Source organism: Podarcis vaucheri, assembly GCF_965113315.1.
Source record: "Podarcis vaucheri genome assembly, chromosome: 14".
Lineage (NCBI taxonomy): Eukaryota > Metazoa > Chordata > Lepidosauria > Squamata > Lacertidae > Podarcis > Podarcis vaucheri.
Window position 1 is genome coordinate 11,954,619 of NC_138752.1, and position 26,765 is coordinate 11,981,383.

Here is a 26,765-nt window from a genome sequence, read left to right on the forward strand (position 1 = left end):
GGGAGGAGGAGTCGTGCCTAGATTTACAATAGAAGATGACAGAAGATAGAGTGGCGCAGGGCCTGCACTTCCGGTTTAAAATGAAAACCTATACAGTATTCACTTGCGTTAAACCGGAAGTGTCCGCGTGGGCGGGCGGTAGTGATTCGCATAGAGATAGAAAATAGCAGAGTCATCTCAATCTCTATTGCGATAAAAATCCTTCTGCGCTGCAGTGGGTCAGGGCGTCTGGCTGTTAACCGGAGGTTGGAGGTTCGAGCCTACCCAGGGATGGCTATGGGCAGGATTCCTGCATTGCAATAGGTTGGACTGCATGAGCCCTAGGCAGTGCCGGATTTATGTATAAGCTAAACAAGCTATAAGATTAGGGCCCCAAAAAAATTTAAAGGGGAAAAAAACCTGGATGTACATCCCAAAATATAAGATAAAAAACCGAATAAAACCTACATACAGCAACAGTGTTTTGTGTTGCGTAGGCTCTTATTTGTTATGTGCAAATGGCTTTAGATGCCAATTAGGTCCATAAATTTGCGGGTGGCGCTGTGGTCTAAACCACAGTGCCTAGGACTTGCCAATCAGAAGGTTGGTGGTTCGAATCCCCGCGATGGGGTGAGCTCCCGTTGCTCGGTCCCTGCTCCTGCCAACCTAGCAGTTCGAAAAAATGTCAAAGTGCAAGTAGATAAATAGGCGGGAAGGGAAACGGCGTTTCCATGCGCTGCTCTGGTTCACCAGAAGCGGCTTAGTCATGCTGGCCACATGACCCGGGAGCTGTACGCCGGCTCCCTCGGCCAGTAAAGCGAGATGAGCGCCGCAACCCCAGAGTTGGTCACAACTGAACCTAATGGTCAGAGGTCCCTATACTTTAAACAAGCTATAAGCTTATGGCCCCACTCTCTTGGTGCCCCCCCAAAAAAATTTAAGGGAAAAAAAACTGGATGTACATTTCCAAAATATAAGATAAAAAACAAATAAAATAAAACCTACATACAACAACAGTGTTTTGTGTTGTGTAGGCTCTTATTTGTTATGTGCAAATGGCTTTAGATGCCTATTAGGTCCATAAATGACCATATAGCATATATTCAACACAAAAAACAGCGGCAATTTGTTGTTGACAAAGGACAGCTGGACATATAAAGGGCCCCATTACCTTCAGTAGCTTAAATCCAGCCTTGTCTGTGCTACCTGAGAACGTGCAAAATATAATTGTTTAATTGTACACTGCAATGGAGAAATGCCTGTGTGTGTACTGCTGAAGCATTTAACATTGGAATATTCCACTGGAGTATACTAAGCTAGAAGAGAGCTCTCTGGGATCTAGCTGGGGTGACCCTTAACTGTTGTTGTTGTTGTTGTTGTTGTTGTCTGCTATCTTTCATGTGGTGTTTAATTTTAGATTATGTGAAGATATTGCAAATCTGTGGCTTGAAGGCAGTTGCCTATTAGCCTTCCTCTGGACGCCACAGAGACAAGGATGTGATAATGAAGCCTATCAAGATCGGGTTGCCATCTGTCCAGAATTTCCCAGACATATACGGAATACTGCTGTCTCTAGCATTGTCCGGGTGCAAATTTGTAGTTATCTGGGAAAATATGTATGGCAGCCCATGTCGGCAGTGCCAATTTTCCATAAATAACTTTGGGCAAAGCTCAACAACTTTTCTGTCTGGATTTTCACTCTTTGAAATATGGCAACCCTATGTCAAGGAGCTGGATGCAGGTTAATGCAAGCTAAGGGAGAGAGATTTGATTTTTACTCTGATTGTAATTATGTATATTTAAGAAGAACATATGCTCGAATATGCATATGCCTTATACAGTGGTGCCTCGCAAGACGGAATTAATTCGTTCCGCAAGTTTTTTCTTCTTGCGAGTTTTTCGTCTTGCGAAGCACGGTTTCCCATAGGAATGCATTGAAAATCAATCAATGCGTTCCTATGGAGACCGTCCGGGGACAGAGGGGAAGCGCCGCAAGCCTTCCCCTCTGTCACCGGACCTGTTTTAAAGCAAGGGAAGGGGCAGCGGGGAGAATCGCTTCTCCCTGTTGCCGCCCCTTGGTTCAAAAGGGGTCCGGGGAGAGAGGGGAAGGCGCGGGCGCCTTCCCCTGTCCCCTCTTTTGAAGCAAGGGGCGGAGGGGAGAAGATCGCTTCTCTCTGTTGCCACCCCTTGGTTCAAAAGGGGTCCGGGGACAGAGGGGAAGCAAGCCTTCCCCTCTGTCCCCGGAGATTGCAGGGCTGGTAACGGGGAGAACCGATCTTCTCCCCGCCGCCCCTTGCTTCAAAAGAGAAGACCCGCTGTCCCCAGGGCAAGCTTCGTTTTGTGAAGCAAGCCCATAGGGAAATTCGTCTTGCGAAGCAACTCGAAAACGAAAAAACCTTTCGTCTTGCGAGTTTTCGTCTCGCGAGGCGTTCGTCTTGCGGGGCACCACTGTACATCTTTTTGGATGCATCATTTATGTTTTTGTATCTGTTTTTTTAAGAAGTCCTGGTTAGTAAAGCTTTGAATCGTAATTATGGGTCTGGACAATTTGTCTTCCAAAAGGACTCAGCTTTTATGCATCCATGCTGCACAATATTAATACCTGCAGTAGAACCATCCTGCTAGATCAAGCCAATGGCCCATCTCTTCCAACATCCTGCTTTCATGGTGCCAACCAGAAGTCTACAGGCAGCTCCCAGGCATGGCCAGCAGGCAAGCACCACCTGTGGTTCCCAGCAACTCAGGGCCTATTCAGAGCTTTATTGCCATTATTATTTATTAAATTTCTATAACGCCCTTCATCCGAGGATCACGGGGTGGTTTACAATATAAAAACACAAAAATACATAACATAGGAACAGAGAGCAATAACTCCCTGCCCCAGTTTAAAAGGCCATATTTCTTCTATTAGTCTTTCTATTAGTCCAAAGCCTGTGAGAAGACCAACAGATGTCTCCAACATCTGGAGGGCAACATGTTGACTGCCCCTACCCTGATGCCTTAAAAATATCTGACCAGTCCTACCGTCTTCCCTCTTGTCTGATAGCCCAATGCAACTCATGCGCTTGGTAGCTGTGAATGCAGCCCCATGGAGTAAAAGGAAAGGAAAGCTTTGATAGCTGGTTAGAGCATGGCGCTGATAATGCCAAGGTTGTAGGTTCGATCCCAAATGGGACAACTGCATATTCCTGCGTTTCAGGGTGTTGGACTTGATGATCCTCAAGGTCTGTTCAAATTCTATGATAAAGGGGGAATGTATGTCTTCTTTCTGCATGGTGAGGAAGGGGAATCCCAATGGTTGGTTATGAAAGTTTTGTCTGACTTTATAGAGGCTGAATATCTCCCTTAGCAATTTAATAACAAAGCGGTAGTGGGGTTGGAACGCAAGACGATCCACAAGGTCTATGTGCTTCTTTTTTGACCCATCCAATCCCCAACTGAACCAAGTTGGTCACCAGAGTGACATGTACATTTCAGGGTGAGAAAACCACTGCAGTGACTACTTGGGAAACACAAAGATGCAGACCATGGACCTCAATTTCTTTCTTTCTTCCTTACTTGGACCTCAGTTTCTGATATAAAGGAATGCCTTCCGAATCACATGAAACAATAAACCTACTTAAAGCGGGAGAAAAACCACCTTGTAATAATACTTTGAAAAAATCATTTGGATATTTTTATTACAATAACAGCAGCATACAGCGCTGGCATTCCTATATATTCCCATTCATGTTTTTCCCCCACAGAAACTTTGCCCAAAGATTCGAGAAGGTTTATAGCTTACAAACAGTATTATCTGTATCAAAAATAGTAAGAGAAGATAACATTTGTAAACAGTATTAAGTGGAAACACATTATTTTGTCATATAGTATGAAGACATTCTGTTCAAGATAAGTGGAGTCTAAAGCCAAGGGTTGTTTGTTGTTGTTGTTTTAAAAAAAGGGTAAGTGCATATATTTTAAAACATAAAGCAGTCTCTCACCTCAGCAAGAACCATTAGACTAAAAATGCACAAAACCTTCACCTTTTCGGGAAATGGCCCCGTTCTACAGTCATTTCTGAACCATCGTTGTATGTAGACTTTCATGATATGTGCCCTTAACAGTAAGCTTAGTGAACCGGAATGAAGTATGAAAAGTCAGACAATTGCACTGTATTATAGTGTGCAACTCAGAAAGCTTTATGTTCCAAGGAGTAGAAACAGGAATGCATACAGAACTAGAAAGAGTTAAAGTATCCTCAGAAGTCCTATCTCAAAAGGACAATTTGATGGCTTAGACCAGGTTCCCTGCCTCTTTTCTCTACTCATAGATTGCTTGGCATTAAAAGGATGCCTGCTTCTACTCCACTAGGGCAATGATCACTGGACTCTCTCAGGCTAGCTACCAGCTCACACAGACCTCTAAATTTAGGTGCTGCTAAATGCTCACATCACCATAATACTGATGGTTCATCTGGGCCAAGGGGAGCCAAAGTGATTCTCTCCAGGTGCTTCTTAACTCCTGCCACCTCCAGCCAGGGTGGTCAATGGTCATCTTGGATGGTCAACGGCCATCAATGGGAGGTGCTGCCCAAAGCATCTATAGGGCACCCCACTGACCGCTCCTGGTCCGAAGCACAAGAGAGCTTCACATTTTACTGCCTTCCTTCATCTTTTAATTGAACATTTTCTGACGGTCATTGAGGCACCAATGAACTCTGCACCTGATCTGACAAATAGGAAACCAGCTCAGTTAATAATACAGAACCCTCCCTGTAACAGAAAAACAGAGAAACATTTACTCTGTGTGTGTGTGTTGACAACTTTTATATTGTATTAGGCACTACAGAAATGGAAAACCATCCACTCCACAACACCTCTTGATCCTAATGTGATGTAGGCAAACTCCCATGCAAGCCCTATTGAATTGAATGGAGGTCATGCAGTAGCAGTGCTTTCTGCACCCCATCCCTCGAGTTTCAGACAATGCAATACTGTACAAGTATTTATTATGTTTTGGTCAACTTAGTATAGCACCACTTGTTGAAAAACACCCGTGGAGCAATCCTGCCCATGCACTGTGGCTCGTGTGAGCCAAGTACCCAAGTAAGTGCAGGGATGCAGTCTCAATAGATAGATAGATAGATTTTTTTTTTAATGCATGCAGATGATTTGAGTTCATTCTTTAAGATTATTTAAGTTCATTCTTTGAGGGAGGGAAAAACACCTCTAAAAAAAGCCTGCCAGTTTGCAGTCTCAGCTCTCTTATAAAAAGCCATTCCTGCTTTGTGGCTCTTCATATGTCTGAAGCAGGCTGTTTTGGAAGCCCCCCCCCCCCCCCAAACTAAACTGGGTGTATCAGCCGCCTGGCAGGCTGTAAACCTGACAGGCATTTTGTCAAAAGAGGAAAAAATAAGGGGGAGAGAAAGCTACTTAATCTTTGATTTTTCAGAACAAATCTACACTATCTTCTAAATAGGTGCATCGTATTTACAGACTGAAACTTTTAAAATGCTTATGTTTATACGGAGGCAACTACCTCCCCCCCCCCATTTTTTTCTTCTTGTTGGGACTGTTTTAAAGCTTTGCAAGTGAGAAAAGAGATTTGGATTTGTTTCCCAAAATTGTTTTTAAAAATGTAAGTTTCTGTTTTACACACCTAAGTGCCAATAGGAACAAACATATGGTTTCTTTAACGCAGTCTTTGCATACAATGCAAAAACGAACAAAAACCCCCACCTCTGCCCTATAGCACCCTACAGATAGTATGTACTACAACTCCCATCAGCCCTTCACTATTGTGGATGATGGGAGTTTTAGTCCTAACATCTGGAAGACATCTGTTTTAGGATGACTGCCCTACAGAAACACACAACCTTAGCTTTGGTATTCTCAGTGCACCAACTTGGAAAAACGTATCACTGATTTCAACACAACTTCCTTCAAGGTAAAATGTTTGCCGTTATGGTCCATATTCAAAGAGACAATGATGTGAAAAACAGCACATCAGAGTTGGGCAACTTTAATCAAAATGCGTTTGTCCTGGCCTGATGCTCTGCTCTGTGCCATTTAGTTTTGCACTCAACAAATCCAAGAGCCAAAAGATGTCAGAAAAATGAAGGAAAAACAAGAGCGAACCTGAGCAGAGTTGTTTCCTAGTTTTTCTGAAGATAGAACCCTGAACTAAAAAATGAACCTGGCGTATACTCTGTGAATCCTATTCCATATACTACTACTGCTTGTGCTCCATTGACTTTTATCATGGTTTGCGTAGGAGAAGCCTGACGGATTTTGTCCAATATGCATGATTATTCCCAGTACCACATGAAACTGGAGATGTACGTCAGCAGCAGGCATTAACATAGTGGCATTTAAATGGTCCTTATTTCATAGTGGGAACCAAGCTCAGGTCACAAAACCATCCTGTTAGTTGTAGCTGTTGTAAGGTTAAAAGTATGTGTTGTTATTAACAGATGTTTGAAAACTGTGGGTTTTCCTTGCCAGCTGCACCAGAACTGTAAAAGAATAAAAAAATTCCTATGCACATGACGGATGTAGCAGAGTAAGGGCTGGAGCCAGGATTGAGGGGGGGGCCCTTAGTAAAAGACCACTTGGCATTTTAAGTCAGCAAACCCTTAGTGGCAAGGTTGGACAATTGAGAAGCCGCCATTAAAAAATCCCCACGGCATCTCAGAGCAGTCAATGTTTTGCCCCACAGCATCGTGGGAAACTAAAAGTGGTGGCGCCCAACTGGAAGCCATTTTAATTCCTCACAATGCCCAAGTGATGCTCCGTTGGCTGCCCTGGGGCATTGTGGGTAATTTAAAATGGTGGCCCATGGGAGGCATCGGTGAAAGTGGGCCCTGTTGAGGAGCTCAGAGGCTGCAAGGCCGCAGCAGCTGTCTGTGGGTGCTGGTAAGTCCAGGAAGCCTGAAGTTTCTAAAAACGTGCCATGTCTCACACTGGTCAGAACTCACAGCCAAAGAGCATAAAACTTGGTTGCCATGTGTTTTGGCCTATACAAAACAGCATACCAGGAGACTGCTACTTGATGCTGTGCTAGGACTCAGATGACGTTTGTGTAGGTTTGGCATGCTGCCACTGAAGTATGTGTGTGTGTTTGTGTGTGTGTGTGTGCACGTGCGCGCAGACACACACACATATATATATACTCACACACAGAGAGAGATTCCAAGGAATATAACTCGACACGACGTGGATGAAACAAAAACACCAAAAGGTCCATAAATACATCCAGTTCAGACGTAACAGAACAAAGGTGCCGAAACGTCATGTTCTGTAAGTTGACAGAAAAGGACGCCAACCGAACACCAGATATTGCAAAGGCCGTGGGCTTAAAATTTCAATCTCCATTTCTGTCGGCTTCACTTACCTCCAATGAGGTAAGAGAGTAGAAGCAGCCCTTAAAAGTGGGATAATAATCTCTTATAAAAAGAAGTTTCAAGCTTAAATCTCCATATCAAGAAAGCATTCTACATGGTCAAAGCACGTTAAGAACCAGAGGAGTAACTGCGGCAGCAGTGATTTATCCGCATCACATACAAAGTTGAAGTAAGTGGTCAAAGCCCTTTGTTTTTTCTTGGAAGGGTCTCTTTCTCTCCCCCACCCCCACCCCACCCAAAACATTTGTTTTCTAAAAATATGGAGTCCGTATTTTAAATAAGGACTCTGGGTTTCCTGCCTGAAAACTTCCTCCCCGCGGGTTTAAAACTGTCTGCCGATCCTTGACTGCATGTCATGAAGATACTCCGCAGATGCTAGAATTGGTACTTATCTTTGTGGAAGACCCAAGTTCTGAAATGAAAGGCTGTTCAAGAACTGATCTTGGGCAGATGTAGTTACAGGGCTTTGAACATACATGTGTTGGATATCACGCATACAAATATACATTTACAACACAGACACACAAAAACAGAACACCCGACAACAGGAGGAATGGCGATTCCAGTCTTTTCCCTTCTACCCAGGTAAGAAGTAATCTTGAGGATGCCGAAGAAACCATCTCAGCAGATGCACCTGGAGGAGCTCCAAATTCTCCATGCCACACACATCTGGAAGCCGCTAAGGTTTATTGATGGTCTCCTTCCACTCTTCTTTTGCGAACTGTGCCCACAGAGGTGGGGGAAGAGAAACAAGACATGAGACAACGCTGGTGTAAGGCTATCATGTTTCAGTTACCAGAATGACGTCTATTAACAGCCAAGAACTAGGAGGACTAATTGCAGCATCTGTCATACACATTAAAAATGGTGGCCATGACTGAATTCTCCTACCCTTTAGCGGTTTTTAAAATTTTCCTTTGTTTATTATGGGTTGAATCCAAAGTTCCCTTGAGTGAGCACAAAGGCACACAACTAGTCCCCATCCCCAATATGCCGATGACACTCAGCTCTATCTGCTGATGGATGGCCACACTGACTCGGCCCCGGACACACTGACCAGATGTTTGGAAGCTGTGGCTGGATGGTTTCGTGGGAGCCGATTGAAACTAAATCCTTCAAAGACAGAGGTCCTCTGGCTGGGTCAGGATGGTTGGGGATGAGGGACCAACTCCCTTCTCTTGCGGGGGCCGAATTAGTGCCATTGCCTTCTGTTAAGAGTTTGGGTGTAATCCCTGACGCCTCCCTTTCCATGGAGGCACAGGTTACAACAACAGCCAAGGCGGCATTTTTCCACCTTCGCCGCATCAAGCAGTTGGTCCCTTATCTTTCCCGCCCCGACCTGGCCACAGTGATTCATGCGATGGTCACCTCCAGGCTTGACTATTGTAATTCGCTCTACGCGGGGCTGCCCTTGAAGCTGTCCCAGAAACTCCAGTGGGTGCAGAATGCTGCAGCGAGGCTCCTCACGGGGTCTCTGCCATGGGAGCATATTCAGCCAGTGCTTTTCCAGCTGCATTGGCTCCCGGTGGAGTACAGGGTCAGATTTACGGTGCTGGTTTTGACCTTTAAAGTCCTTCACGGCCTAGGACCCTTGTATCTATGGGACCGCCTCTCCCGGTATGTCCCACGGAGGACCTTAAGGTCCATATATAGCAACACCCTAGAGGTCCCGGGCCCTAAGGAAGTTAGATTAGCCTCAACCAGAGCCAGGGCCTTTTCAACACTGGCTCCGGTCTGGTAGAACGCTCTGCCTCATGAGATCAGGGCCCTGCAGGATCTGATTTCTTTCCACAGGGCCTGTAAGACAGAGTTGTTCCACCTGGCCTTTGGCTTAGAATCAGTTTGATTCTCTCCCCCTCTTTCTTTTTCATTTCTCCTCCTGTGAAGAGGCCACATCCTAATGTTTTAATGTTGTATCTTAATCTTTTAAATTGTATTTTAATCAACTTGTTTTTATAATTGGTTGTTAGGCGCCCTGAGCCCGGTCTTGGCTGGGGAGGGCGGAGAATAAATAAAAATTTATTATTATTATCTCGCATTCCATCTATCCCTTTCTCTCCCACTGCGCTGCTCCAAGCCACATCCCATGTCATTCCAAAGCATCCATGACTGATGGTCCATTCTCACCATCCAGCAAGCCAAATTTTAAAAGCCCCAGCGAACCTGAAGAACAGCTTGTAATATGGCAGTGGGTATATGATGTGGTTAACAAAACAAACCACATCTGTGCTGCAGCGCATTGGGACTGCGGAGCTGTTGCTGCAATTACTCTTCCTGTGCCTTTTGCCTGCATAGCAAAGATACTTGATGTTATTCAGCACTTTTTAAAACGGGTCTGGAGTCTTTGTTGTACCAGCACAACTACAGAAGCCCAGCACGAAAACTCAATTTTTAGCAAGCAGGTCATGTTGACCTGAATTGGTAAGATATTAAAAACACAGCATATTATGGAACAGTTCAAGGAGGTCTCCTACTGCAAACCTTGTTTTGTTTTTTCAAACCAGGCAGGGAAATATTCATTCCAAAACAGTTAATTTGATAAGCCAAAGATTTAACTGGTCAATTTTGCACACACAATTCTCTGGCCTTTTTGTTAGGTTAAGAAAACATGTTAGTCCATCAAGTCAACAGTGGAGAGAGTCCAAACAGTCTTGTAAATATTTTCAGAAGGTTACTGAACATGTATATTAAGCAAGGAGGGGGGGGGGGAATGTATCAGCCCTGTATTTTGAAAGGAAACAGTTATTCAAAACTTCTAAGTTTAAATGTACAGAAAACTCATTTTTTGTAAGAATCGGTAACTAAGAAGCTCCCTCCATTGGCACAGGCAGACCTAGGCTTTGAAGAATCCAATTTGCTTTTTCTACAGACGCACTGATTAATTTAATGAAACTTATATACCACGTAAGACATATCTGTGCCTTTTAACTGCAGCTGCTGCTTTGATTCCACAACTTGCAGGCCTAGGGAAAGCAGAAGAAGGTAAAGAGTTGTTGAAGCCCGCTTATACTAGGATTCTCCTGGACACCCTGCACAGGCAATTCATGTTTTTAAAAAGCCCTTCATTTTAACCAATGCGAAACGCAATGGCGCAGTTGATCCCAGTTGGCTTGCGCAGCTGATTGGTGGAGGCAGCAAGCACAATTGCGAGTGATGTTATGGGACATCGGGAGAGAGCATTTGTGGGAAACAGCGTCACAGGCCAAAGTGGGACCTGTGTGGGTCCAGTTATGTTTGTGGAACAAATGTGCCCCCGTCCCCGACTTAAAGGCAATGATAAGCCATTATCGTAGTGTAGCTGGGCCCAAAGAATTAAGGAAAAAGGAGCCTCTGAGCACATGGCCCAGGTTGTTTTTTAATTCGGTACTGGAAATGAGCTCACAGTCCTTTCACCTCAACATCTGATGCCCCTCTCCACCTTTCTTCATTGCAGCGCCCGAACTGGGAAAGAACAAAATGCCAAAAAGAAGAGAAGAAGAGGAGTTTGGATTTGATATCCCGCCTTTCACTCCCCTTCAGGAGTCTCAAAGCGGCTAACAATCTCCTTTGCCTTCCTCCCCCAGAACAAACACTCTGTGAAGTGAGTGGGGCTGAGAGACTTCAGAGAAGTGTGACTAGTCCAAGGTCACCCAGCAGCTACACGTGGAGGAGCGGAGACGCGAACCCGGTTCACCAGATTACGAGTCCACCGCTCTTAACCACTACACCACACTGGCTCCCAAAAGATTGGATTTTTGGAACACGTTTTACTTCGGAGATGACTTGGAAACCTCCACTGGTCCAAAATGCCGTGGCCAGATAGATTACTGCCAGCAGTTCTGTTCAGATCTTACCTAACGTGTTTTAATACAAGTGCACTGGTTGCAGAATTTATTTCCAGGCCTAATTCAAGGTGCCCATGTTAGTGTTTAAAGCCCTACAGACCACTTTGGGTGTTAAGATTGACAGAGGAGACCCTATTGGTTGTTTTCCCATCCTCAGAAACTTGGGGCGGAGGCGGCTCGGAAGACGGCCTTCTCTGTGGCAGCCCCAAAATTGTGAAATTCTCTCCCAAAAAGGGTGCCCCAAGCTTCTCCATTGTACAGCTTTCAGTAAATACCAAACACACATCTTTACCCTGGCTTTTGACATATATTTAGGACCCACCTCATTCTGTGTTTGCAAGATGGTTTGAACTGTTTTTAACATTGTGTTTTAATTGCTGTAACCTGCCCGAAGACCTTAGGGTAAAGGGTGGGTAATAAATACGTAATAACAACGTATTTTTGGTGGTGAATATAACATGAATTATGGGAATTACACTAGAACTTAGTCCAACGTTGATTTTATTTAACTGGATCAAGGAGGGGTATCCCAAAGGAAGTGAAATCTTTTAACAACCACCTTGTTAACAGCAGCACCCAAATGTGTTGACATGCAAATGGAAAAGTCCACTTGTTACATTTATTTTGTATTTTTCTTTATTCCGTACCCTACACTTTTGAGCCCAATCAGCTCTGAGCCATTATGGCACTATATATTGCAACCCATTGCTGCATGAAACAGCCTCAAGAACAGAATTATACAGGATTTCATTTACGCCTCCCTAATTAATCATGCTATTAGAAAGGAATTCCAGAGCCTTCATGAAATGAAAAAAAGCATGCAGAAGAGTGTGATGGAAACATGGAACAACAGTGCGCACACGAAGAGCTGTTAGGAGACTCATACAGAGACAAGGAGAGATTTTAAGAGAGTTTCTCTTGCAGTGTTCAGTACCCAATTGGGCGTTTGCAATAACCTGTCTCAGAAGCTTCAGGGCTGAAGAGATGAAAGGGCATTTGATGACATTTTTACTCCTATACGCCAGACTAGGAAATCAAAATAAAAAATAAAAAAGCAAGATATAAATAGATGAGAAAAGATAAGACCATCCAGCAATGACATATCACAGCTGGAATTTGGGGCAGTGATGGAAAACAGGAAAGTTTACAATGTGCTGAGCGGCTTTTTGAAAATGAAAGTAAGAAGAGGCCAAGTTATATTTCCTTAGAAGCCTAGATTCTTTTCCTGCAGTGTTGAGGACACCTTTTGCTCTCCATCCCACAGGTGCTTTGCATATACAGTGGTACTTCGGGTTACATACACTTCAGGTTACATACACTTCAGGTTACAGACTCCGCTAACCCAGAAATAGTACCTCGGGTTAAGAACTTTGCTTCAGGATGAGAACAGAAATCGTGCTCCAGGGGCAACGGCAGCAGCAGGAGGCCCCATTAGCTAAAGTGGTGCTTCAGGTTAAGAACAGTTTCAGGTTAAGTACGGACCTCCGGAACGAATTAAGTACTTAACCCGAGGTACCACTGTACTCTTTGTTAGTAGCTGTTCAAGCAACTCTTAAGCTCAGTCAGTAGAGCATGAGTCACTTCATCTCAGTACAGGGTCATGGTTTTGAGTCCCACATTGGGCAAAAAGATTCTCGCATTGCAAAATGCCCTCAGCCAGCCCTCTACCCAACCACCTTCCTATTTATAAACAGCTGGTCAGTGCTGCCCTTTGTAGAACTCAGTGGGGAAGAGGACGGGGCCAAAACTAGAATGGGGTTGGCTCTCCCTGTCAGTGGCTCAGGCACAGCAGACTGTTTGGCCTTTGGCCCTGCCACTCCCAATGGGCAACATCTACTACCCAGGACACTTGTGATTAAACCTGCTTGCTTTCCTCCCCATTCCCTCCAATTCCTCTTCCCTTGGGTTTGTTATAAGACTCAGGGGAGCCACTCTGGAAAACTTTACAGTTAAATAGCAGCATTTTGTGGAAGGAGGCATTACTTGTTCAGTTCTGTTTTATTACATACAGTGGTATCTCGGTTCTCGAACATAATCCGGAAATCCGTAATGTTCAGAAATCGAGCTGCAAAGGGCAGTCTGCAAATTGCATTGAGAAAATTGAAAACAACCAACCCTGGAAGTTAAATACAACAATCATATTTCGTTCGTACAGTAACAAACAGCATTTAAGGTTACATGTAGTTAATTCTCACTACATGATTGAAATTTATTTTTTGTATTATTTTATGCTCTTCCTGTGCTCGTTGTACAAGTAACAAGAACGGTATTATTGCTTGTTAACTGTATTTATTTTGTTAACTAATAAAGTATTGTTTTTTTAAAAAGAGATAAAATCGAAAAACACGCAGTGGAAGCCGTTTGACTTCTGAGGTGTGTTCGAAAACGGAAGCATTTACTTCTGGGTTTTCTGTGTTCAGGTTCCGAAACGTTCGTCAATGCAGACGTTCGAGAACCGAGGTACCACTGTATTTTGAGTTCGCATTTTGTATTTTTCTATTGTGAACTGCCTTGAGGTCTTTGGATGAAGGGCAGAATATATTGGTATTATTATTATTATTATAGTAGTGGTGCCCCGCAAGACGAATGCCTCGCAAGACGGAAAACTCGCTAGATGAAAGAGTTTTCCGTTTTGGAGGTGCTTCGCAAAACGAATTTCCTATGGGCTTGCTTCGCAAGACGACAATGTCTTGCGAGTTCCTGCTGGTTTTTCCCCCTCCCCCCCTTTTCTAAGCCGCTAAGCCGCTTATCAGCTGATCCGATCAGCAGATAAGCCGCTAAAAGCCACTAATAGCGCTAATCCGCTAATCCGTCAATGGGCTTGCTTCGCAAGACGAAAAAACCGCTAGACGAAGAGAATCACAGAACGGATTCTTTTCGTCTTGTGAGGCACCACTGTATTATTATTATCCCTTGACTAAGTAAATCAATCTGGTTGGCCATGAGGAAAAACTAGATGCGGGATTCAATAGGCCAGAGGTGGGGAACTTTTTGCAGGCAGAAGGCCACATTCCACAGCAGGCAACCTTCTGAGGACTACACACGAGTAGTATGTGGGGTCCTAAGGCAACTGAAGGGTGGAGCAATGCATGTGACTCTTAACCTTTGTTCGGCAGGTTATACAGTGGTGCCTCGCAAGACGAAATTAATTTGTTCCGCGAGTTTTGTCGTCTTGCGATTTTTTTCGCCTTGCGAAGCACGGTGTCGGGAAAGTTTTGGAAAAGCTTCAAAAATCACCAAAGTCTTTGAAAACCTCAAAAAAGGCTACCACACCGCGTTCTATGAGTTGCTCCTCGAAGTCAAGTCGCAACTGTATTAACGGTTTTAAGAAAAAGGAAACAAACTTGCAAGACGTTTTCGTCTTGCGAAGCAAGCCCACAGGGAAATTCGTCTTGCGAAGCAGCTCAAAAACCGCAAAACCCTTTCGTCTAGCGAGTTTTTTGTCTTGCGAGGCATTCGTCTTGCGAGGTACCACTGTATTCCAATTATACAAATACAGCAGTTTCACACCCACCTTCATCCAGGAAAGTAAGAGGCATGATCAGAGCTGAAGGACACTTTCCAGTCAGGCAAAAGCACGAGGAGGCAAGATAAGAGCAAGCTAGAGGGCAGCATTTAGTTTGAGGTTCCTCACCCCTGAGATAGGCCTTAGGCCTGATCCAACAAAGCTCTTGAAGAGGAATCAATGTGTAGGGGGAGGATATCAGCTGGAGGAGCTGAATTTTTGGTGTCAGTTTTCCTTACAGGCATATTCTTACACAAATTATGCCAAGTAGCTGACACCATGCTCAGTGTCTGCAGCAGAAAACGCCTTACCCAAATCGTTGTTTTTCGTAATCGCATCCGCTGCTCTGGCTCGCGGTCCCTGCTGCGTGAAGTGATATCCGAACTTGAGGATCTTTGTGTTCTCCTCAAGCATCTTCACCATCTCCGTTTCTACAGGGGTCCCCAACTGCTGCCTCTGGTGGAATCAGCAAAGCATTGGAAAATCAGCAAACGTCGGTCCAGGGTTGCCCAAAACAAAGTCTCCTAAGCACCTTGGGATTTTAAGATCAGTAGTGGGAACAGTGAGATGGGTGATTTGACTCTACAAGAGTAAGGCACAGCACGGCATATGTGGCGATGCTCTCTCCCATCTCTCAGGTAAGAGGAGTTATGTTTCGAATTCAGAAACGATTAAACTTTCAGGCACCAAATTAAACCTCGAGGCAAATAGTCTCCTGCTTTCATTAAGAGTCAGATACAGTAAAAATAAAATTATTATTATTAATGCTTTGATCCTGCACTGGCAGCCTCGCAACTGACAGTTAAGAGCTGTTTGGCAGTAGAATAGACTCTCAAGAGAGGTGGTGGACTCTTCTTCCTAGGAGGTTTTTCAGCAGATATTGGATGGCCATTTTAAGAAGTCAGTGCCATTTTGAAAGGTTCAGTCTGTCATCTTGATTCAGAATGGTGCTCAGTTTTATCCAAACATAGATGAAAACCAGCTTTCAGAAACCATCATGCGTATTTGGCTACGGTATCTTAAGAGGTGTCCAAATGCACAGAGAGAAGAACTGACAGACCATTTTGTAAAATATAAGACATCAGAGCATATCTAATTATTAAAAAAGAAAATTGTAAGCACAGGACAGATATGGACTACGTGTGTGCAGAGATTGCAAACCGCATGTTAAAAACAATAACCACAACATCCCTATCTCAACTGTCAAAACTTATTTGTTTAATAACTAGTATGTAAGTAGTAGCTAACATTAAAAAAACCCAAACACAGCTATTTTTAGTCTCAGCAATTAAAGTTACAGGGCAATTACTGTCATTGGAAGGCGGCTGTTCAAGACCAACACAGAACTAAGCGAGGGAGAGTTAAATTCATGCTGTAGATTAAAAAAATGTTACAGGTAGGTAGCTGTGTTGGTCTGCTGTAGTTGAAACAAAATAAAAAAAAATTCCTTCCAGTAGCACCTTAGAGACCAACTAAGTTTGTTCTGGGTATGAGCTTTCGTGTGCATGCACGAAGAATCTGAATAAGTGTGTATGCACATGAAAGCTCATACCAATAACAAACTTAGTTGATCTCTAAGGTGCTACTGGAAGGAATCTTTTAATTTAAAAAATGCTTCAGGAAAGGATTAATTACTCCAAAGGCATCACTCCTCTGAAGAATAAATTTGCCTAATTTGTCCCACTACAACATTCAGGCTGAGAAGAGACATTTGAAATGTGTAATGCGGCCAACAGGCCCTCACTTTCAATCTCTCAGCCCTCTGAGTGTTCGGTAGAAGGTCTGAATGCAGAATCTTTGCAGTTACAGCTTCCACCAAACAGTGTCATTTGAGAGGTGGACCAATAGCTCAACCTTCAGCCTCACCCCCACCAAACTAGATTTATTTATTTTTCACAGCAAAGCTTTGGATCCTGGGTAGCCTGCACTTTGACAGTTAACTTTGCATAAGAAGCAGCTGAAGTTACCTGGTTATCGATCTTTATTTCGGCCAGGGTTTCGTTCTCCTTGAGAGCTTCGACCAATGCCAATATGCCCACACCGGTGATGAAGTTGGATTCAATGTTTAGACTCTTCAGTGTTTTGTTCACCCTCAGCATGTCGGCAAAAGCCTTGAAATACAAAGAGGTGTCAATGAAATCAGCCCATATGGAAAACCAAAGCAGAGTGCGACCGTGTCAGGCATGAATGAAAGCCTACACCATAACGGTCAATACCCAAAAGGCGATGTCTTGCCTCATCCTGCAAACCTGGCTAAATTCTACAGCACAACAGTATCACCTAGGCTTCAGAAACTACCAGAACACTGTCAGCTGACCAACCCCTGGCCAATCAGAGCCCACCAGGCCCTATAAAAACCCAAACATCCAAGTCAATTTCTCAGTTTGAACAACTCATTATTGTGAAAAGCTGCTGAAGAGACTAGTCTTGCCTCATCTCCCCCCTCATTATCATTTTATCATTTTTAATTTGTATACCGCCTTTCTATCTTACAATACTCAAGGCGGTTTACAAGCTGAAGAAACAAAAAATGTACATCTTATAACAATCTAATGCAATACAAAAATGTGATAATAAACCATAACTTTAAAATAGGCAACCTCCATCAAAAAAGTAACATTCAACAATCATTGGAATAGTATAAAATAATAATATCAACATATAAAAGTTAAACAGAAATCCACTCAACAGTTACAATAATATCTAAACTATCATCAATAAAGCAACCCTGTCGTGCCCCTGACCCTTCTGACTATGTCCTCTGGCTCTTGCACCAGAATGAGACCCCTAGTGTCAGCCTTAGTCTGAGCTTATCCAAAGCACGACAGTTTTTGAAAGCATCTCTCCCTCATGCACCACTTTTTACCTTAACTCAATTGTTTTGAGTACCTCGTGTCAAGACAACACCCTAGATTAGCGAACCCTGGAATCTCACTTACGACAGCAACAGGGTCGTTGCTCCGAGTAGCCGCAAGGCTGAAGCTCTTCACGTAAGTATTTGTTTCCAATGCCTTGGCAAATTCTTTCAGTGTTGGAATGGGAATGTTCTTCAATCAAAATTAAAAGAGAATAAGACACAATTAATATTATGACGGCAGTTCCCTCCTTCCTTCAACTTGGGAGCAGTGGGGACCTCGGTCTATTTTCACGAGGGAGGAAAGTGGGTGGGCAGATACATGACCCACCTGCACTAAACATTTAAAGCAGTATCATACTACTTTAAACAGTCATGGCCTCCAGCAAGTAATCTTGGGAGCTGTAGTTTTGTTAAGGGTGCCGAGAGTTGTTAGGGGGTTCGTTTTCCCTTTCAAAGAGTTAAAATTCCCAGAGTGGTTCACAGTGAATCCAGGGAACTCTGGGAACAGGGATTTCCTAAAAACTCTCAGCAAGGACAGCAAGTGCCACTGTAAATATCCACAGATCAAGAAACCAAAATAAAAACAATACAGTTGTACCTTGGATCCCGAATGCCCTGGAACTCGTACGCTTTGGCTCCCAAATGCCGCAAACCCGGAAGTGATTGTTCTGGTTTGCAAATGTTCTTTTGGAACCCAAACTTCCGACGAGGATTCCACAGCTTCTGATTGGTTGCAGGAACTTCCTGCAGCCAATCAGAAGCCGCAATTTGGTTTTGGAAGTCGAACAGAATCCAAGGTATTACTAATTAAATAACAATTTGCATTGTAGTAAGTTAAGCACACTATTTGCCATCATAAAACACTGGCGTCACATTGCCATGGACACAGAAATTCCAGTCATTTTGAAAGCTACATTTCTGGACTCCAGGAACAGGCACCTGTACTCCACCGGATGATGTTGGACTCCCATCAGCCTTGGCCAATGTGGTTGAGTCAGGGATCATGGGAGTTGTAGTCCAGCAACATCTGGAGAGCCACTGGCTTTCCATCCCTGCTGTTCTCTGTATGCTTCACAGTTACCTTTATGTTGTTCAAGTTGACTTCAACAAGGCGTGAATCGTTGTCTTTAATCCTTTGCAAACTCTCCTCTACGTTTGTGGGATTTGGTGGCTCATTGAAGACGGGCATCATCTTTTCGCCTTTGACCACATCTGAATCGAGAGACAGGGAATGTGAGAAACACAAACATTGAATTTTTTGATCACACACCCCAAACGGCGCAGGTACTAGTTTTAAAATGCAGGTTCATTTGTTGCAACATTTTTCTGTCAGGGCAAACTGTCAACTACCATCAACAAAATTCCACAGGGAGAAGTCTGTAGTATGGAAACATAGGGACAGACCAAAGTACACAGCACAAGCTCCCATATCTTGAGTTCTTTAAAAAATATATTGCCAGAGCCCATGCCAATGCAATGCAAAGGAAACTCAATTCTATTCCAATTTAATTGTAAAAAACTAATGTTTAAAATGTTTTAATTTGAAAGACAGTTACATTGATCTTTTAATTTACTCCATGACGGTATCTGATGGTTGCTTATTTTTATATGTTTTATTACAAATACTGTGTGTGTGTGTGTTTTAAATTTTCCTTCTCTATTTGTGGGAGGTTATTGAGTCGTTCTTGTTTTTATTTTGATTATGTATTTTGTGTTTTAATATTGTGATTTTATCTTGTGAACCGCCCTGAGACCTGTGGATATAGGACGGTATATAAATTTTAATAATAATAGTACCCTTCACTGGAAAACAAAATTCTTTACAATGCCCCACCGCTTCCTCAAGATGTCATGTGTTACTGATATTGGGAGAACTTTAAATGAAAAATCTGGAATGGTAAAAAGATAAATGACAGGTTGTATCCCACTAAATTGTACTCGTAGTAGACCAGCTGAAATCAGGGGGTCTGCTCTGAATGAGTCTGATACAACCAATCAAACAAATCATTACATCCCTTTATGAGTATTGTGTTGGACCGCCAATGGGTTGGCGCTCCCAAAAAATCCTTCCTCCAGCAGAAAGGATCTTGAGGAGAGTTCCCTGGAAAGAAGGACTGACTGTTAAATCATGATGAGCTCTGTTGCATTGTGGTGGGGAAGCCATGACTATGTAAAGTGGTATGACGCTGCTTTAAATGTATAGTGTTTGTGGGAAGGATGGGTGATTGGAAAAAAACCAGTGTTGGTGCTGACCTTTAAAGCCCTAAATGGTCTCAGCCCAATATCCCTGAAGGAGCGTCTCCACCCCCAGCGTTCAGCCCAGACACTGAGATCTAGCATGCAGGGCCTTCTGGTGGTTCCCTCACTGCGAGAGGTGAGGTTGCAGGGAACCAGGCAGAGGGCCTTCTCGGTTGTGGCGCCTGCCCTGTAGAACGCCCTCCCATCCGATGTGAAAGAAATAAAACAACCATCTAACTTTTAGAAGACAACTGAATGCTGCCTTGTTTAGGAAAGTTTTTAAATGTTTGATGTTTTATTCTAGGCTTTGTAAACCTCAGCCCTCCAGATGTTTTTTGAGACTACAATTCCCATCATCCCTGATCACTGGTCTTGCTAGCTAGGGATCATGGGAGTTGTAGCCAAAAACATCTGGAGGGCCAAGGTTGAGGAAGCCTGTTTTATTGTGTTTTAATGTTCTGTTGGGAGCCGCCCAGAGTGGCTGGGGAAACCCAGCCCAATGGGCGGGGTATAAGTAAACTATTCTTATTCTTGTTCTTATTCAGTTGCTGGGAATTGCAACTGTGAGAGGTAAACTTCATTGCCCGGGATTCTCTGAGGGAAAGAAGGAGGGTCACACGCTTGGCAGCTTCCTGAGGTTGCCCAGTGGTGCCCTGGGCCTGGCAGAGAGAGTGTTCCTGGAGCCCAGAGCCCATTGGCTCCAGTCCCTGGCCAGGCTCTGACCTCATAACCAGCTGTGGAATCCTGGGGAATGTTTGGTTTCCTAGGAAACCAGGTGAGTTGCTTGAAAGAATCCCTGGGTCAGTTGAAAGCCAGTTGGATCAGTTAGCAGCCCATAAAGCAGTGATTCTTCTTTTGTGGTCTTGGAAGTTGTTTGACTGACTTTCTGGACCTTTTTTGGTTCTGAAGATCTTTGTGCCACTGGTGGTGTAGAAGGTAAAGTCATGGGAAAGATGGGAGGCACAGTGGCGGAGGAAGGGGGGGTGCCCCGCCCCAGGTGTCATCACTGGGCGGACGGGACAAAATGATTTTATTTTTTTTAAAGGGCTCACGAAACATTTTAGGAGTGACATGGTGACTTAGCTGCCTGCAGGTTCCGTCTGCCTGAAATGGCAGCGTGGGACTTGCGTCTGCCTACTGCCTCTCCCTCAGCCGCCTTACAGCTGTGGAATCCTGGGGAATGTTTTGTTTCCTAGGAGGCCAGGTGAGTTCTTTGAAAGGATCCCTGGCTGAAAGCCCAGTCAGTTGGACCAGTTAGCAGCCATTCCGATCCCTTCTTCTGTTCTTGTCTTGAAAGCTGTTCAGATGGATTGACTGACTTTCTGGACCTTTTCGGTTTTGTACCCCCATGGCACAATGTGCCGCTGTTGTGCAGAAGGTAAAGTCATGGGAAAGAGGGGAGACATCCTGAAGATTTGTGCCCCCACCCCATGCCCAGTTATTAAAAATGCTCCTTGGACCAATGTTAATGTTTTATCACTTTAATTTATTATTATTATTAAAATTCTGTTGGGAGCCGCCCAGCCAGATGGGCGGGATATAAATAATAAATTGTTGTTGTTGTGCAGATGGGGCATAAAACTGTGCAATTAAGCCTCACAGGAATATTATTACCTCCTTAACAAAGGCATAAGAGACCCACAAAGTCACCTCTCACAACAGAGTAGCCTTGGCACTCCGAAGGAATCCTATTAAGCTGCTGCCTTGTCCAGGACAATAACTTAGGACACTTTAAAATAAAAATGGCACACAAAAATAATCCACCCTGCGTCTGCATGTGCTCAATTGCATTAGGAAACCCCAATGCAATCAGCGAGGCTCACTTTCAGTCGAACCCACAATGTTGCATTTCTGGACTTTCAGCATGAATCTCACTTGAGAAACTTTCATTGGCGACACCGTTGCTACTTCCCACAATATCGCAAAACTGAGAGTTGCTTATCAAGTTGTGCATTCCCAGGATAGCTGTTCAGGAGAAAGGAGAAACAAACAGCGGTTAGGTTTTGCAGCTGGGCCCTTAAGGTGACGGAAACATGAATCTGCAGCAGAATTTCCCAAAGACCAAAGTCATTCTTACGACTCCTTGTACAGCGCCACTAACATGCATGCACTGCTTCTGAGATATGGCTCACACCATCATCATCTATGCCAGAAACTGGAACCTGTGGCTCTCCTGATATTGTTGGGACTCCCCACTCCCACCAGCCCCAGCCAACATGGCGGATGGTTAGGGATGATGGGAGTTGTAGTCCAACCATTTGTGGCTTCCCATCCCTGCTGTAGGAAGAAGCCTTAAGAATACTTACATGCAGGAGCATGCTTTTAGAAAAGCTAAATCAAACTCAACACACACATACACACCAACCAACCTGCAATGTCACATAGTTCAGTGTCTGTAGCACTTGTCAATGCTTCCTCCAGTTCCGGATCAAGACTCACTTTTTCTTCTGTGTAAGACTGTACTGGCTTTGGCTTTGGAATAAATACTTTCCCTGTTCAAAAGAGGAGGACAGTTGTTTTAGGATATTATCAGTGCTCAGCTTTCGACAACCTTGCAGGATCTTGAAATCACATTGCATGATGATCAGTAGCTTACAAAGTCAATACAGTGGTACCTCAGGTTACAGACGCTTCAGGTTACAGACTCCGCCAACCCAGAAATATTACCTTGGGTTAAGAACTTTGCTTCAGGATGAGAACAGAAATTGTGCAGCGACGGCGCAGCAGCAGCAGGAGGCCCCATTAGCTAAAGTGGTGCTTCAGGTTAAGAACAGTTTCAGGTTAAGAACAGACCTCTGGAACGAATTAAGTTCTTAATCCAAGGTACCACTGTACTCACCAAACCAAACCACATCGCTAAAGGGGTAATGCCTCAATCCTGTATACCTGGAGTGTCTCCACCCCCATCACACAGCCCAGACACTGAGATCTAGCAGGCAGGGCCTTCTGGCGGTTCCCTAACTGAGAGACGCAAGGTTACAGGGAACCAGGCAGAGGGCCTTCTTGGTAGTGGCGCCCGCCTTGTGGAACACCCTCCCATCAGATGGCAAGGAAATAAACAACTATTCGGCTTTTAGAAGACATCTGAAGGCAGCCCTCTGTAGGGAACTTTTTAATGTTTGATGTTTTGTTTTGTTATGTTTTATATGTGCTGGAAGCCACCCAGAGTGGCTGTGGCGACCCAGCCTAATGGGAAGGATACAAACAAAAAAATTATTGTAATGATTATTATTGAATAAGGTAAAGGTAAAGGGACCCCTGACCATTAGGTCCAGTCGTGGCCGACTCTGGGGTTGCGGTGCTTATCTCGCTTTATTGGCCGAGGGAGCCGGCGTACAGCTTCCAGGTCATGTGGCCAGCATGACTAAGCCACTTCTGGCGAACCAGAGCAGTGCATGGAAATGCCGTTTACCTTCCCGCTGGAACGGTACCTATTTATCTACTTGCAGTTCGTGCTTTCGAACTACTAGGTTGGCAGGAGCAGAGACCGAGCAAAGGGAGCTCACCCTGTCGTGGGGATTCGAACCGCCGACCTTCTGATCAGCAAGTCCTAGGCTCTGTGGTTTAACCCACAGCGCCACCCGTGTCCCTATTTTCATCAGAGGAATGTTGGAGGGTATGCGCTAAAGGAGGATGAAAAAATGAGGAGCGTGTGTGGCTCTGAGAGAGTCCCAAGGGCACATACAGAGAAGCCTAGAGGGTCACATTAAACACCCCCACCCCAGGCCAGAGATTCCCCACTGCTAATATACAGCATGGGCACCTGCCACTCAAAAATGGCTTTATTTATTAATTTAAATTACTGGGATAGCTCAGTCAGTAAAGTACAAGACTCCTAATCTCAGGGTTGTGGGTTCGAATCCCATGTTGGGCAAAAGATCCCTGCGCTGCAGGGGGTTGGACTAGATGACCCTCATGGTCCCTTCCAACTCTACGATTCTATAATTCTAATCACAGCACCTAATGAGCATATCCAAGCCCTCAGGAACTACCCCAAAGGTATTTCCTTGGATCTTGGTCTAGATCATTATCACCGTTACTGTGCATCATAAAGGCTGCACTCCACAACAAACATGTCAGCCTGTCTGCCAGTTTGATATAGACTGCATTTGCCAAATTGAACATAAAAATTCAGCTATTACATCGAGATAGAGATCAGTGAGTAGCTCAGTAATCCGACAACATGATTGGCTTCAGTTTTTTGATTGCAATGCATCGGAGCGATTTCCGGCCCACTTTAAATTGCAGGCAAAAGCTTAAATCAGCATTTGCCAGATGTTCTGTATGGATGCCTGATGGCACCAGGTTGGCACTGCCAGGCTTGATGGGGGCTGATGGGTTGTCAAATTCCAGGACGTCAGGTTGGGAAAGGCTGCTGGAAACGGTGCTTCAGACATCTCTCTGATGGATGCCTGACAGCAGTACGTGAAATATTTCTCTGCTAAGGCATTCTGAGTAGTTCAGTAGATGGCACTCCTATCCCAATTTGCTGCTTCCTCTGAGAGCAAACACAGGAGCTGAATATATGTGTTCTGTATGAGAAAGTTGTGAATGCACATAGATGCAACCAACCTGTACAACAGGAAAACCCAGAGGAGGGGTGGGCAACCTTTGGCTCTCCAAACATTGCTGAACTACAACTCCCATCATCCCCAGCAAGCATGGTCAATGGCGACCAGCAACATCTGGTGGGCCAAGTTTTCCTACCCTTGAGTCAGAGGATTGAGAGACGTACAGGAACCTAAGAAGCTGCCTTAAGCCAGCTCAGACTAATGCCCATCTAGCCCAATATAGCAGACTCTGACTGGCAACAGCTCTCCTGGCAGAAAGGGTCTTCTTTCCCTTCGCCCTGCTACCTGATCCCCATTACTGTCGAATGAAGCCTTGAACCGTCTGCATGCAAAGCACATATTCTACCAATGAGCTATCAAAACAGGAGCTTCAAACTCCAATTCCCATCAGCCCCAGTTGCCATGGCCAATAGTCAGGGATGATGGGAGTTGTAGGACACTGCTCTGGAGCAGACTGGACCATACCTCCAGACCACAGTCAAGGCCCCTGCTCTGTGTTTACCCACCATCTGAGTTACAGAGAGTGGCAACCCAGGCACTGAGATTACGGGACTCCCTTGCTCTGGGACCAATACTCTGCTCCATCCCTTCTTGGCTTTCAGATCCCAGAAAAAGCTGTGATTCTGAGGGCTTCTGCAGACCCTGAAGGAGACTCAAGAAGGTTCTGAAAGCCTGTCTCCACCCCTAGAGACCCTCTTGGGTGTCAAGGTCATTGGAGGGGGCTCTGTCAGTAGTTCCACCACTCCCATAAGTGTGAGGAATGGCGGTATGGGAAAGGGTTTTCTCTGTGGCAGCCCCTAATTTGTAGAAATCCCTCTTCACACAGGCATCTTCACTGCATATTCCCCTATAAGCTGAAGAAACACTTATTTATTTACTTGAGAGTTAAGGTATTTTGTTTTGTGGGACCAATCATTTTGATGAATCTATACTTGCTATGTTTGATACTTATTCATGTTTTTAATTTGTAGGAAGCCACCCAGAGTGGCTGGTGCAACTCAGTCAGATGAGTGACATATAATTATCATCATCATCTTAAACGGCCTCGGCCCAGTATACCTGAAGGAGCGTCTCCACCTCCATCGTTCTACCCGGACACTGAGGTCCAGCACCAAGGGCCTTCTGGTGGTTCCCTCATTGCGAGAAGCCAAGTTACAGGGAACCAGGCAGAGGGCCTTCTCGGTAGTGGCGCCCTCCCTGTGGAACGCCCTCCCACCAGATGTCAAAGAGAACAACAACTACCAGACTTTTAGAAGACATCTGAAGGCAGCCCTGTTTAGGGAAGCTTTTAATGTTTGATGTATCACAGTATTTTAATATTCTTTTGGAAGCCGCCCAGATTGCTGGGGAAATCCAGCCAGATGGGCGGGGTATAAATAATAAATTATTATTATTATTATTATTATTATTATTATTATTATTATTATTATTATTAACATAGATAAGTAATTTCTCATTCCCCTAGCCATTTTACTTGGACCAAGTGCTTTTATTTTACGTTGTGGATTCTGTATATTAAAAAAAAAACAAGACAGAGAACAAGATACAGCAGCCTTTCTCAATCTTGGGTCTGTAGCTGTTGTTGGACTACAACTCCCATTATCCCTAGCTTGCAGGACGAGTGGTCAGGAATGATGGGAGTTGTTGTCCAACAACATCTGTGGACCCAAGGCTGAGAAAGGCTGGGATACAGGCATAATAATGAAGCAAGAAAGGGGAGCATCTTTTGCTGAAAAGTGAATCTCGCCAAACAGTGTCAAGCCTCCCTTTCCAGCTCATCACCATCTGGTTCTGTTTTCCTTGAATTCACTTTCACGTTGTCACAAGTCTTGGCAAGAGCCAACTCTGATCTTCAAGATAAAAGGAAATGAAACGGGGTGGGGGGAATCAAATATGTCTGGAATCCATCTTAGCAATATTACAAGCAATAGAAGACTAAAGGGTCGGAGTTTTATGGCACAGAAGACTTGGACGTAGATCTGATGGGATGGTCAAAGGCCTGGAAATGATGCCTTATGAGGAACGGCTAAGGGAGCTGGGCATGTTTAGCCTGGAGAAGAGGAGGTTAAGGGATGATATGATAGCCATGTTCAAATATATAAAAGGATGTCACATAGAGGAGGGAGAAAGGTTGTTTTCTGCTGCTCCAGAGAAGCGGACACGGAGCAATGGATCCAAACTACAAGAAAGAAGATTCCACCTAAACATTAGGAAGAACTTCCTGACAGTAAGAGCTATTCGACAGTGGAATTTGCTGCCAAGGAGTGTGGTGGAGTCTCCTCCTTTGGAGGTCTTTAAGCAGAGGCTTGACAACCATATGTCAGGAGTGCTCTGATGGTGTTTCCTGCTTGGCAGGGGGTTGGACTCGATGGCCCTTGTGGTCTCTTCCAACTCTATGATTCTATGA

The 26,765-nt window shown here is 44.4% G+C and overlaps 1 protein-coding gene across 2 annotated transcripts in view; it reads right to left on the minus strand.

Annotated features, from left to right (window-relative positions):
* Window positions 1-5,641: 5,641 nt before the first annotated feature.
* LOC309518441 (tropomodulin-3) overlaps window positions 5,642-26,765 on the minus strand; it is a 46,856-nt gene continuing 25,732 nt past the window's right edge. For both annotated transcript variants that reach the window (XM_082198763.1, XM_082198764.1), the window contains exons 4-10: window positions 22,157-22,279; window positions 21,663-21,752; window positions 18,631-18,761; window positions 17,632-17,739; window positions 16,660-16,803; window positions 15,004-15,148; window positions 5,642-8,084 (exon numbers count right to left, since the gene is read on the minus strand). In XM_082198763.1, the coding sequence (XP_082054889.1) occupies window positions 8,050-8,084; window positions 15,004-15,148; window positions 16,660-16,803; window positions 17,632-17,739; window positions 18,631-18,761; window positions 21,663-21,752; window positions 22,157-22,279 (776 nt within the window). In that variant the 3' untranslated portion in view covers window positions 5,642-8,049. The remainder of the gene's footprint in view (window positions 8,085-15,003; window positions 15,149-16,659; window positions 16,804-17,631; window positions 17,740-18,630; window positions 18,762-21,662; window positions 21,753-22,156; window positions 22,280-26,765) is intronic.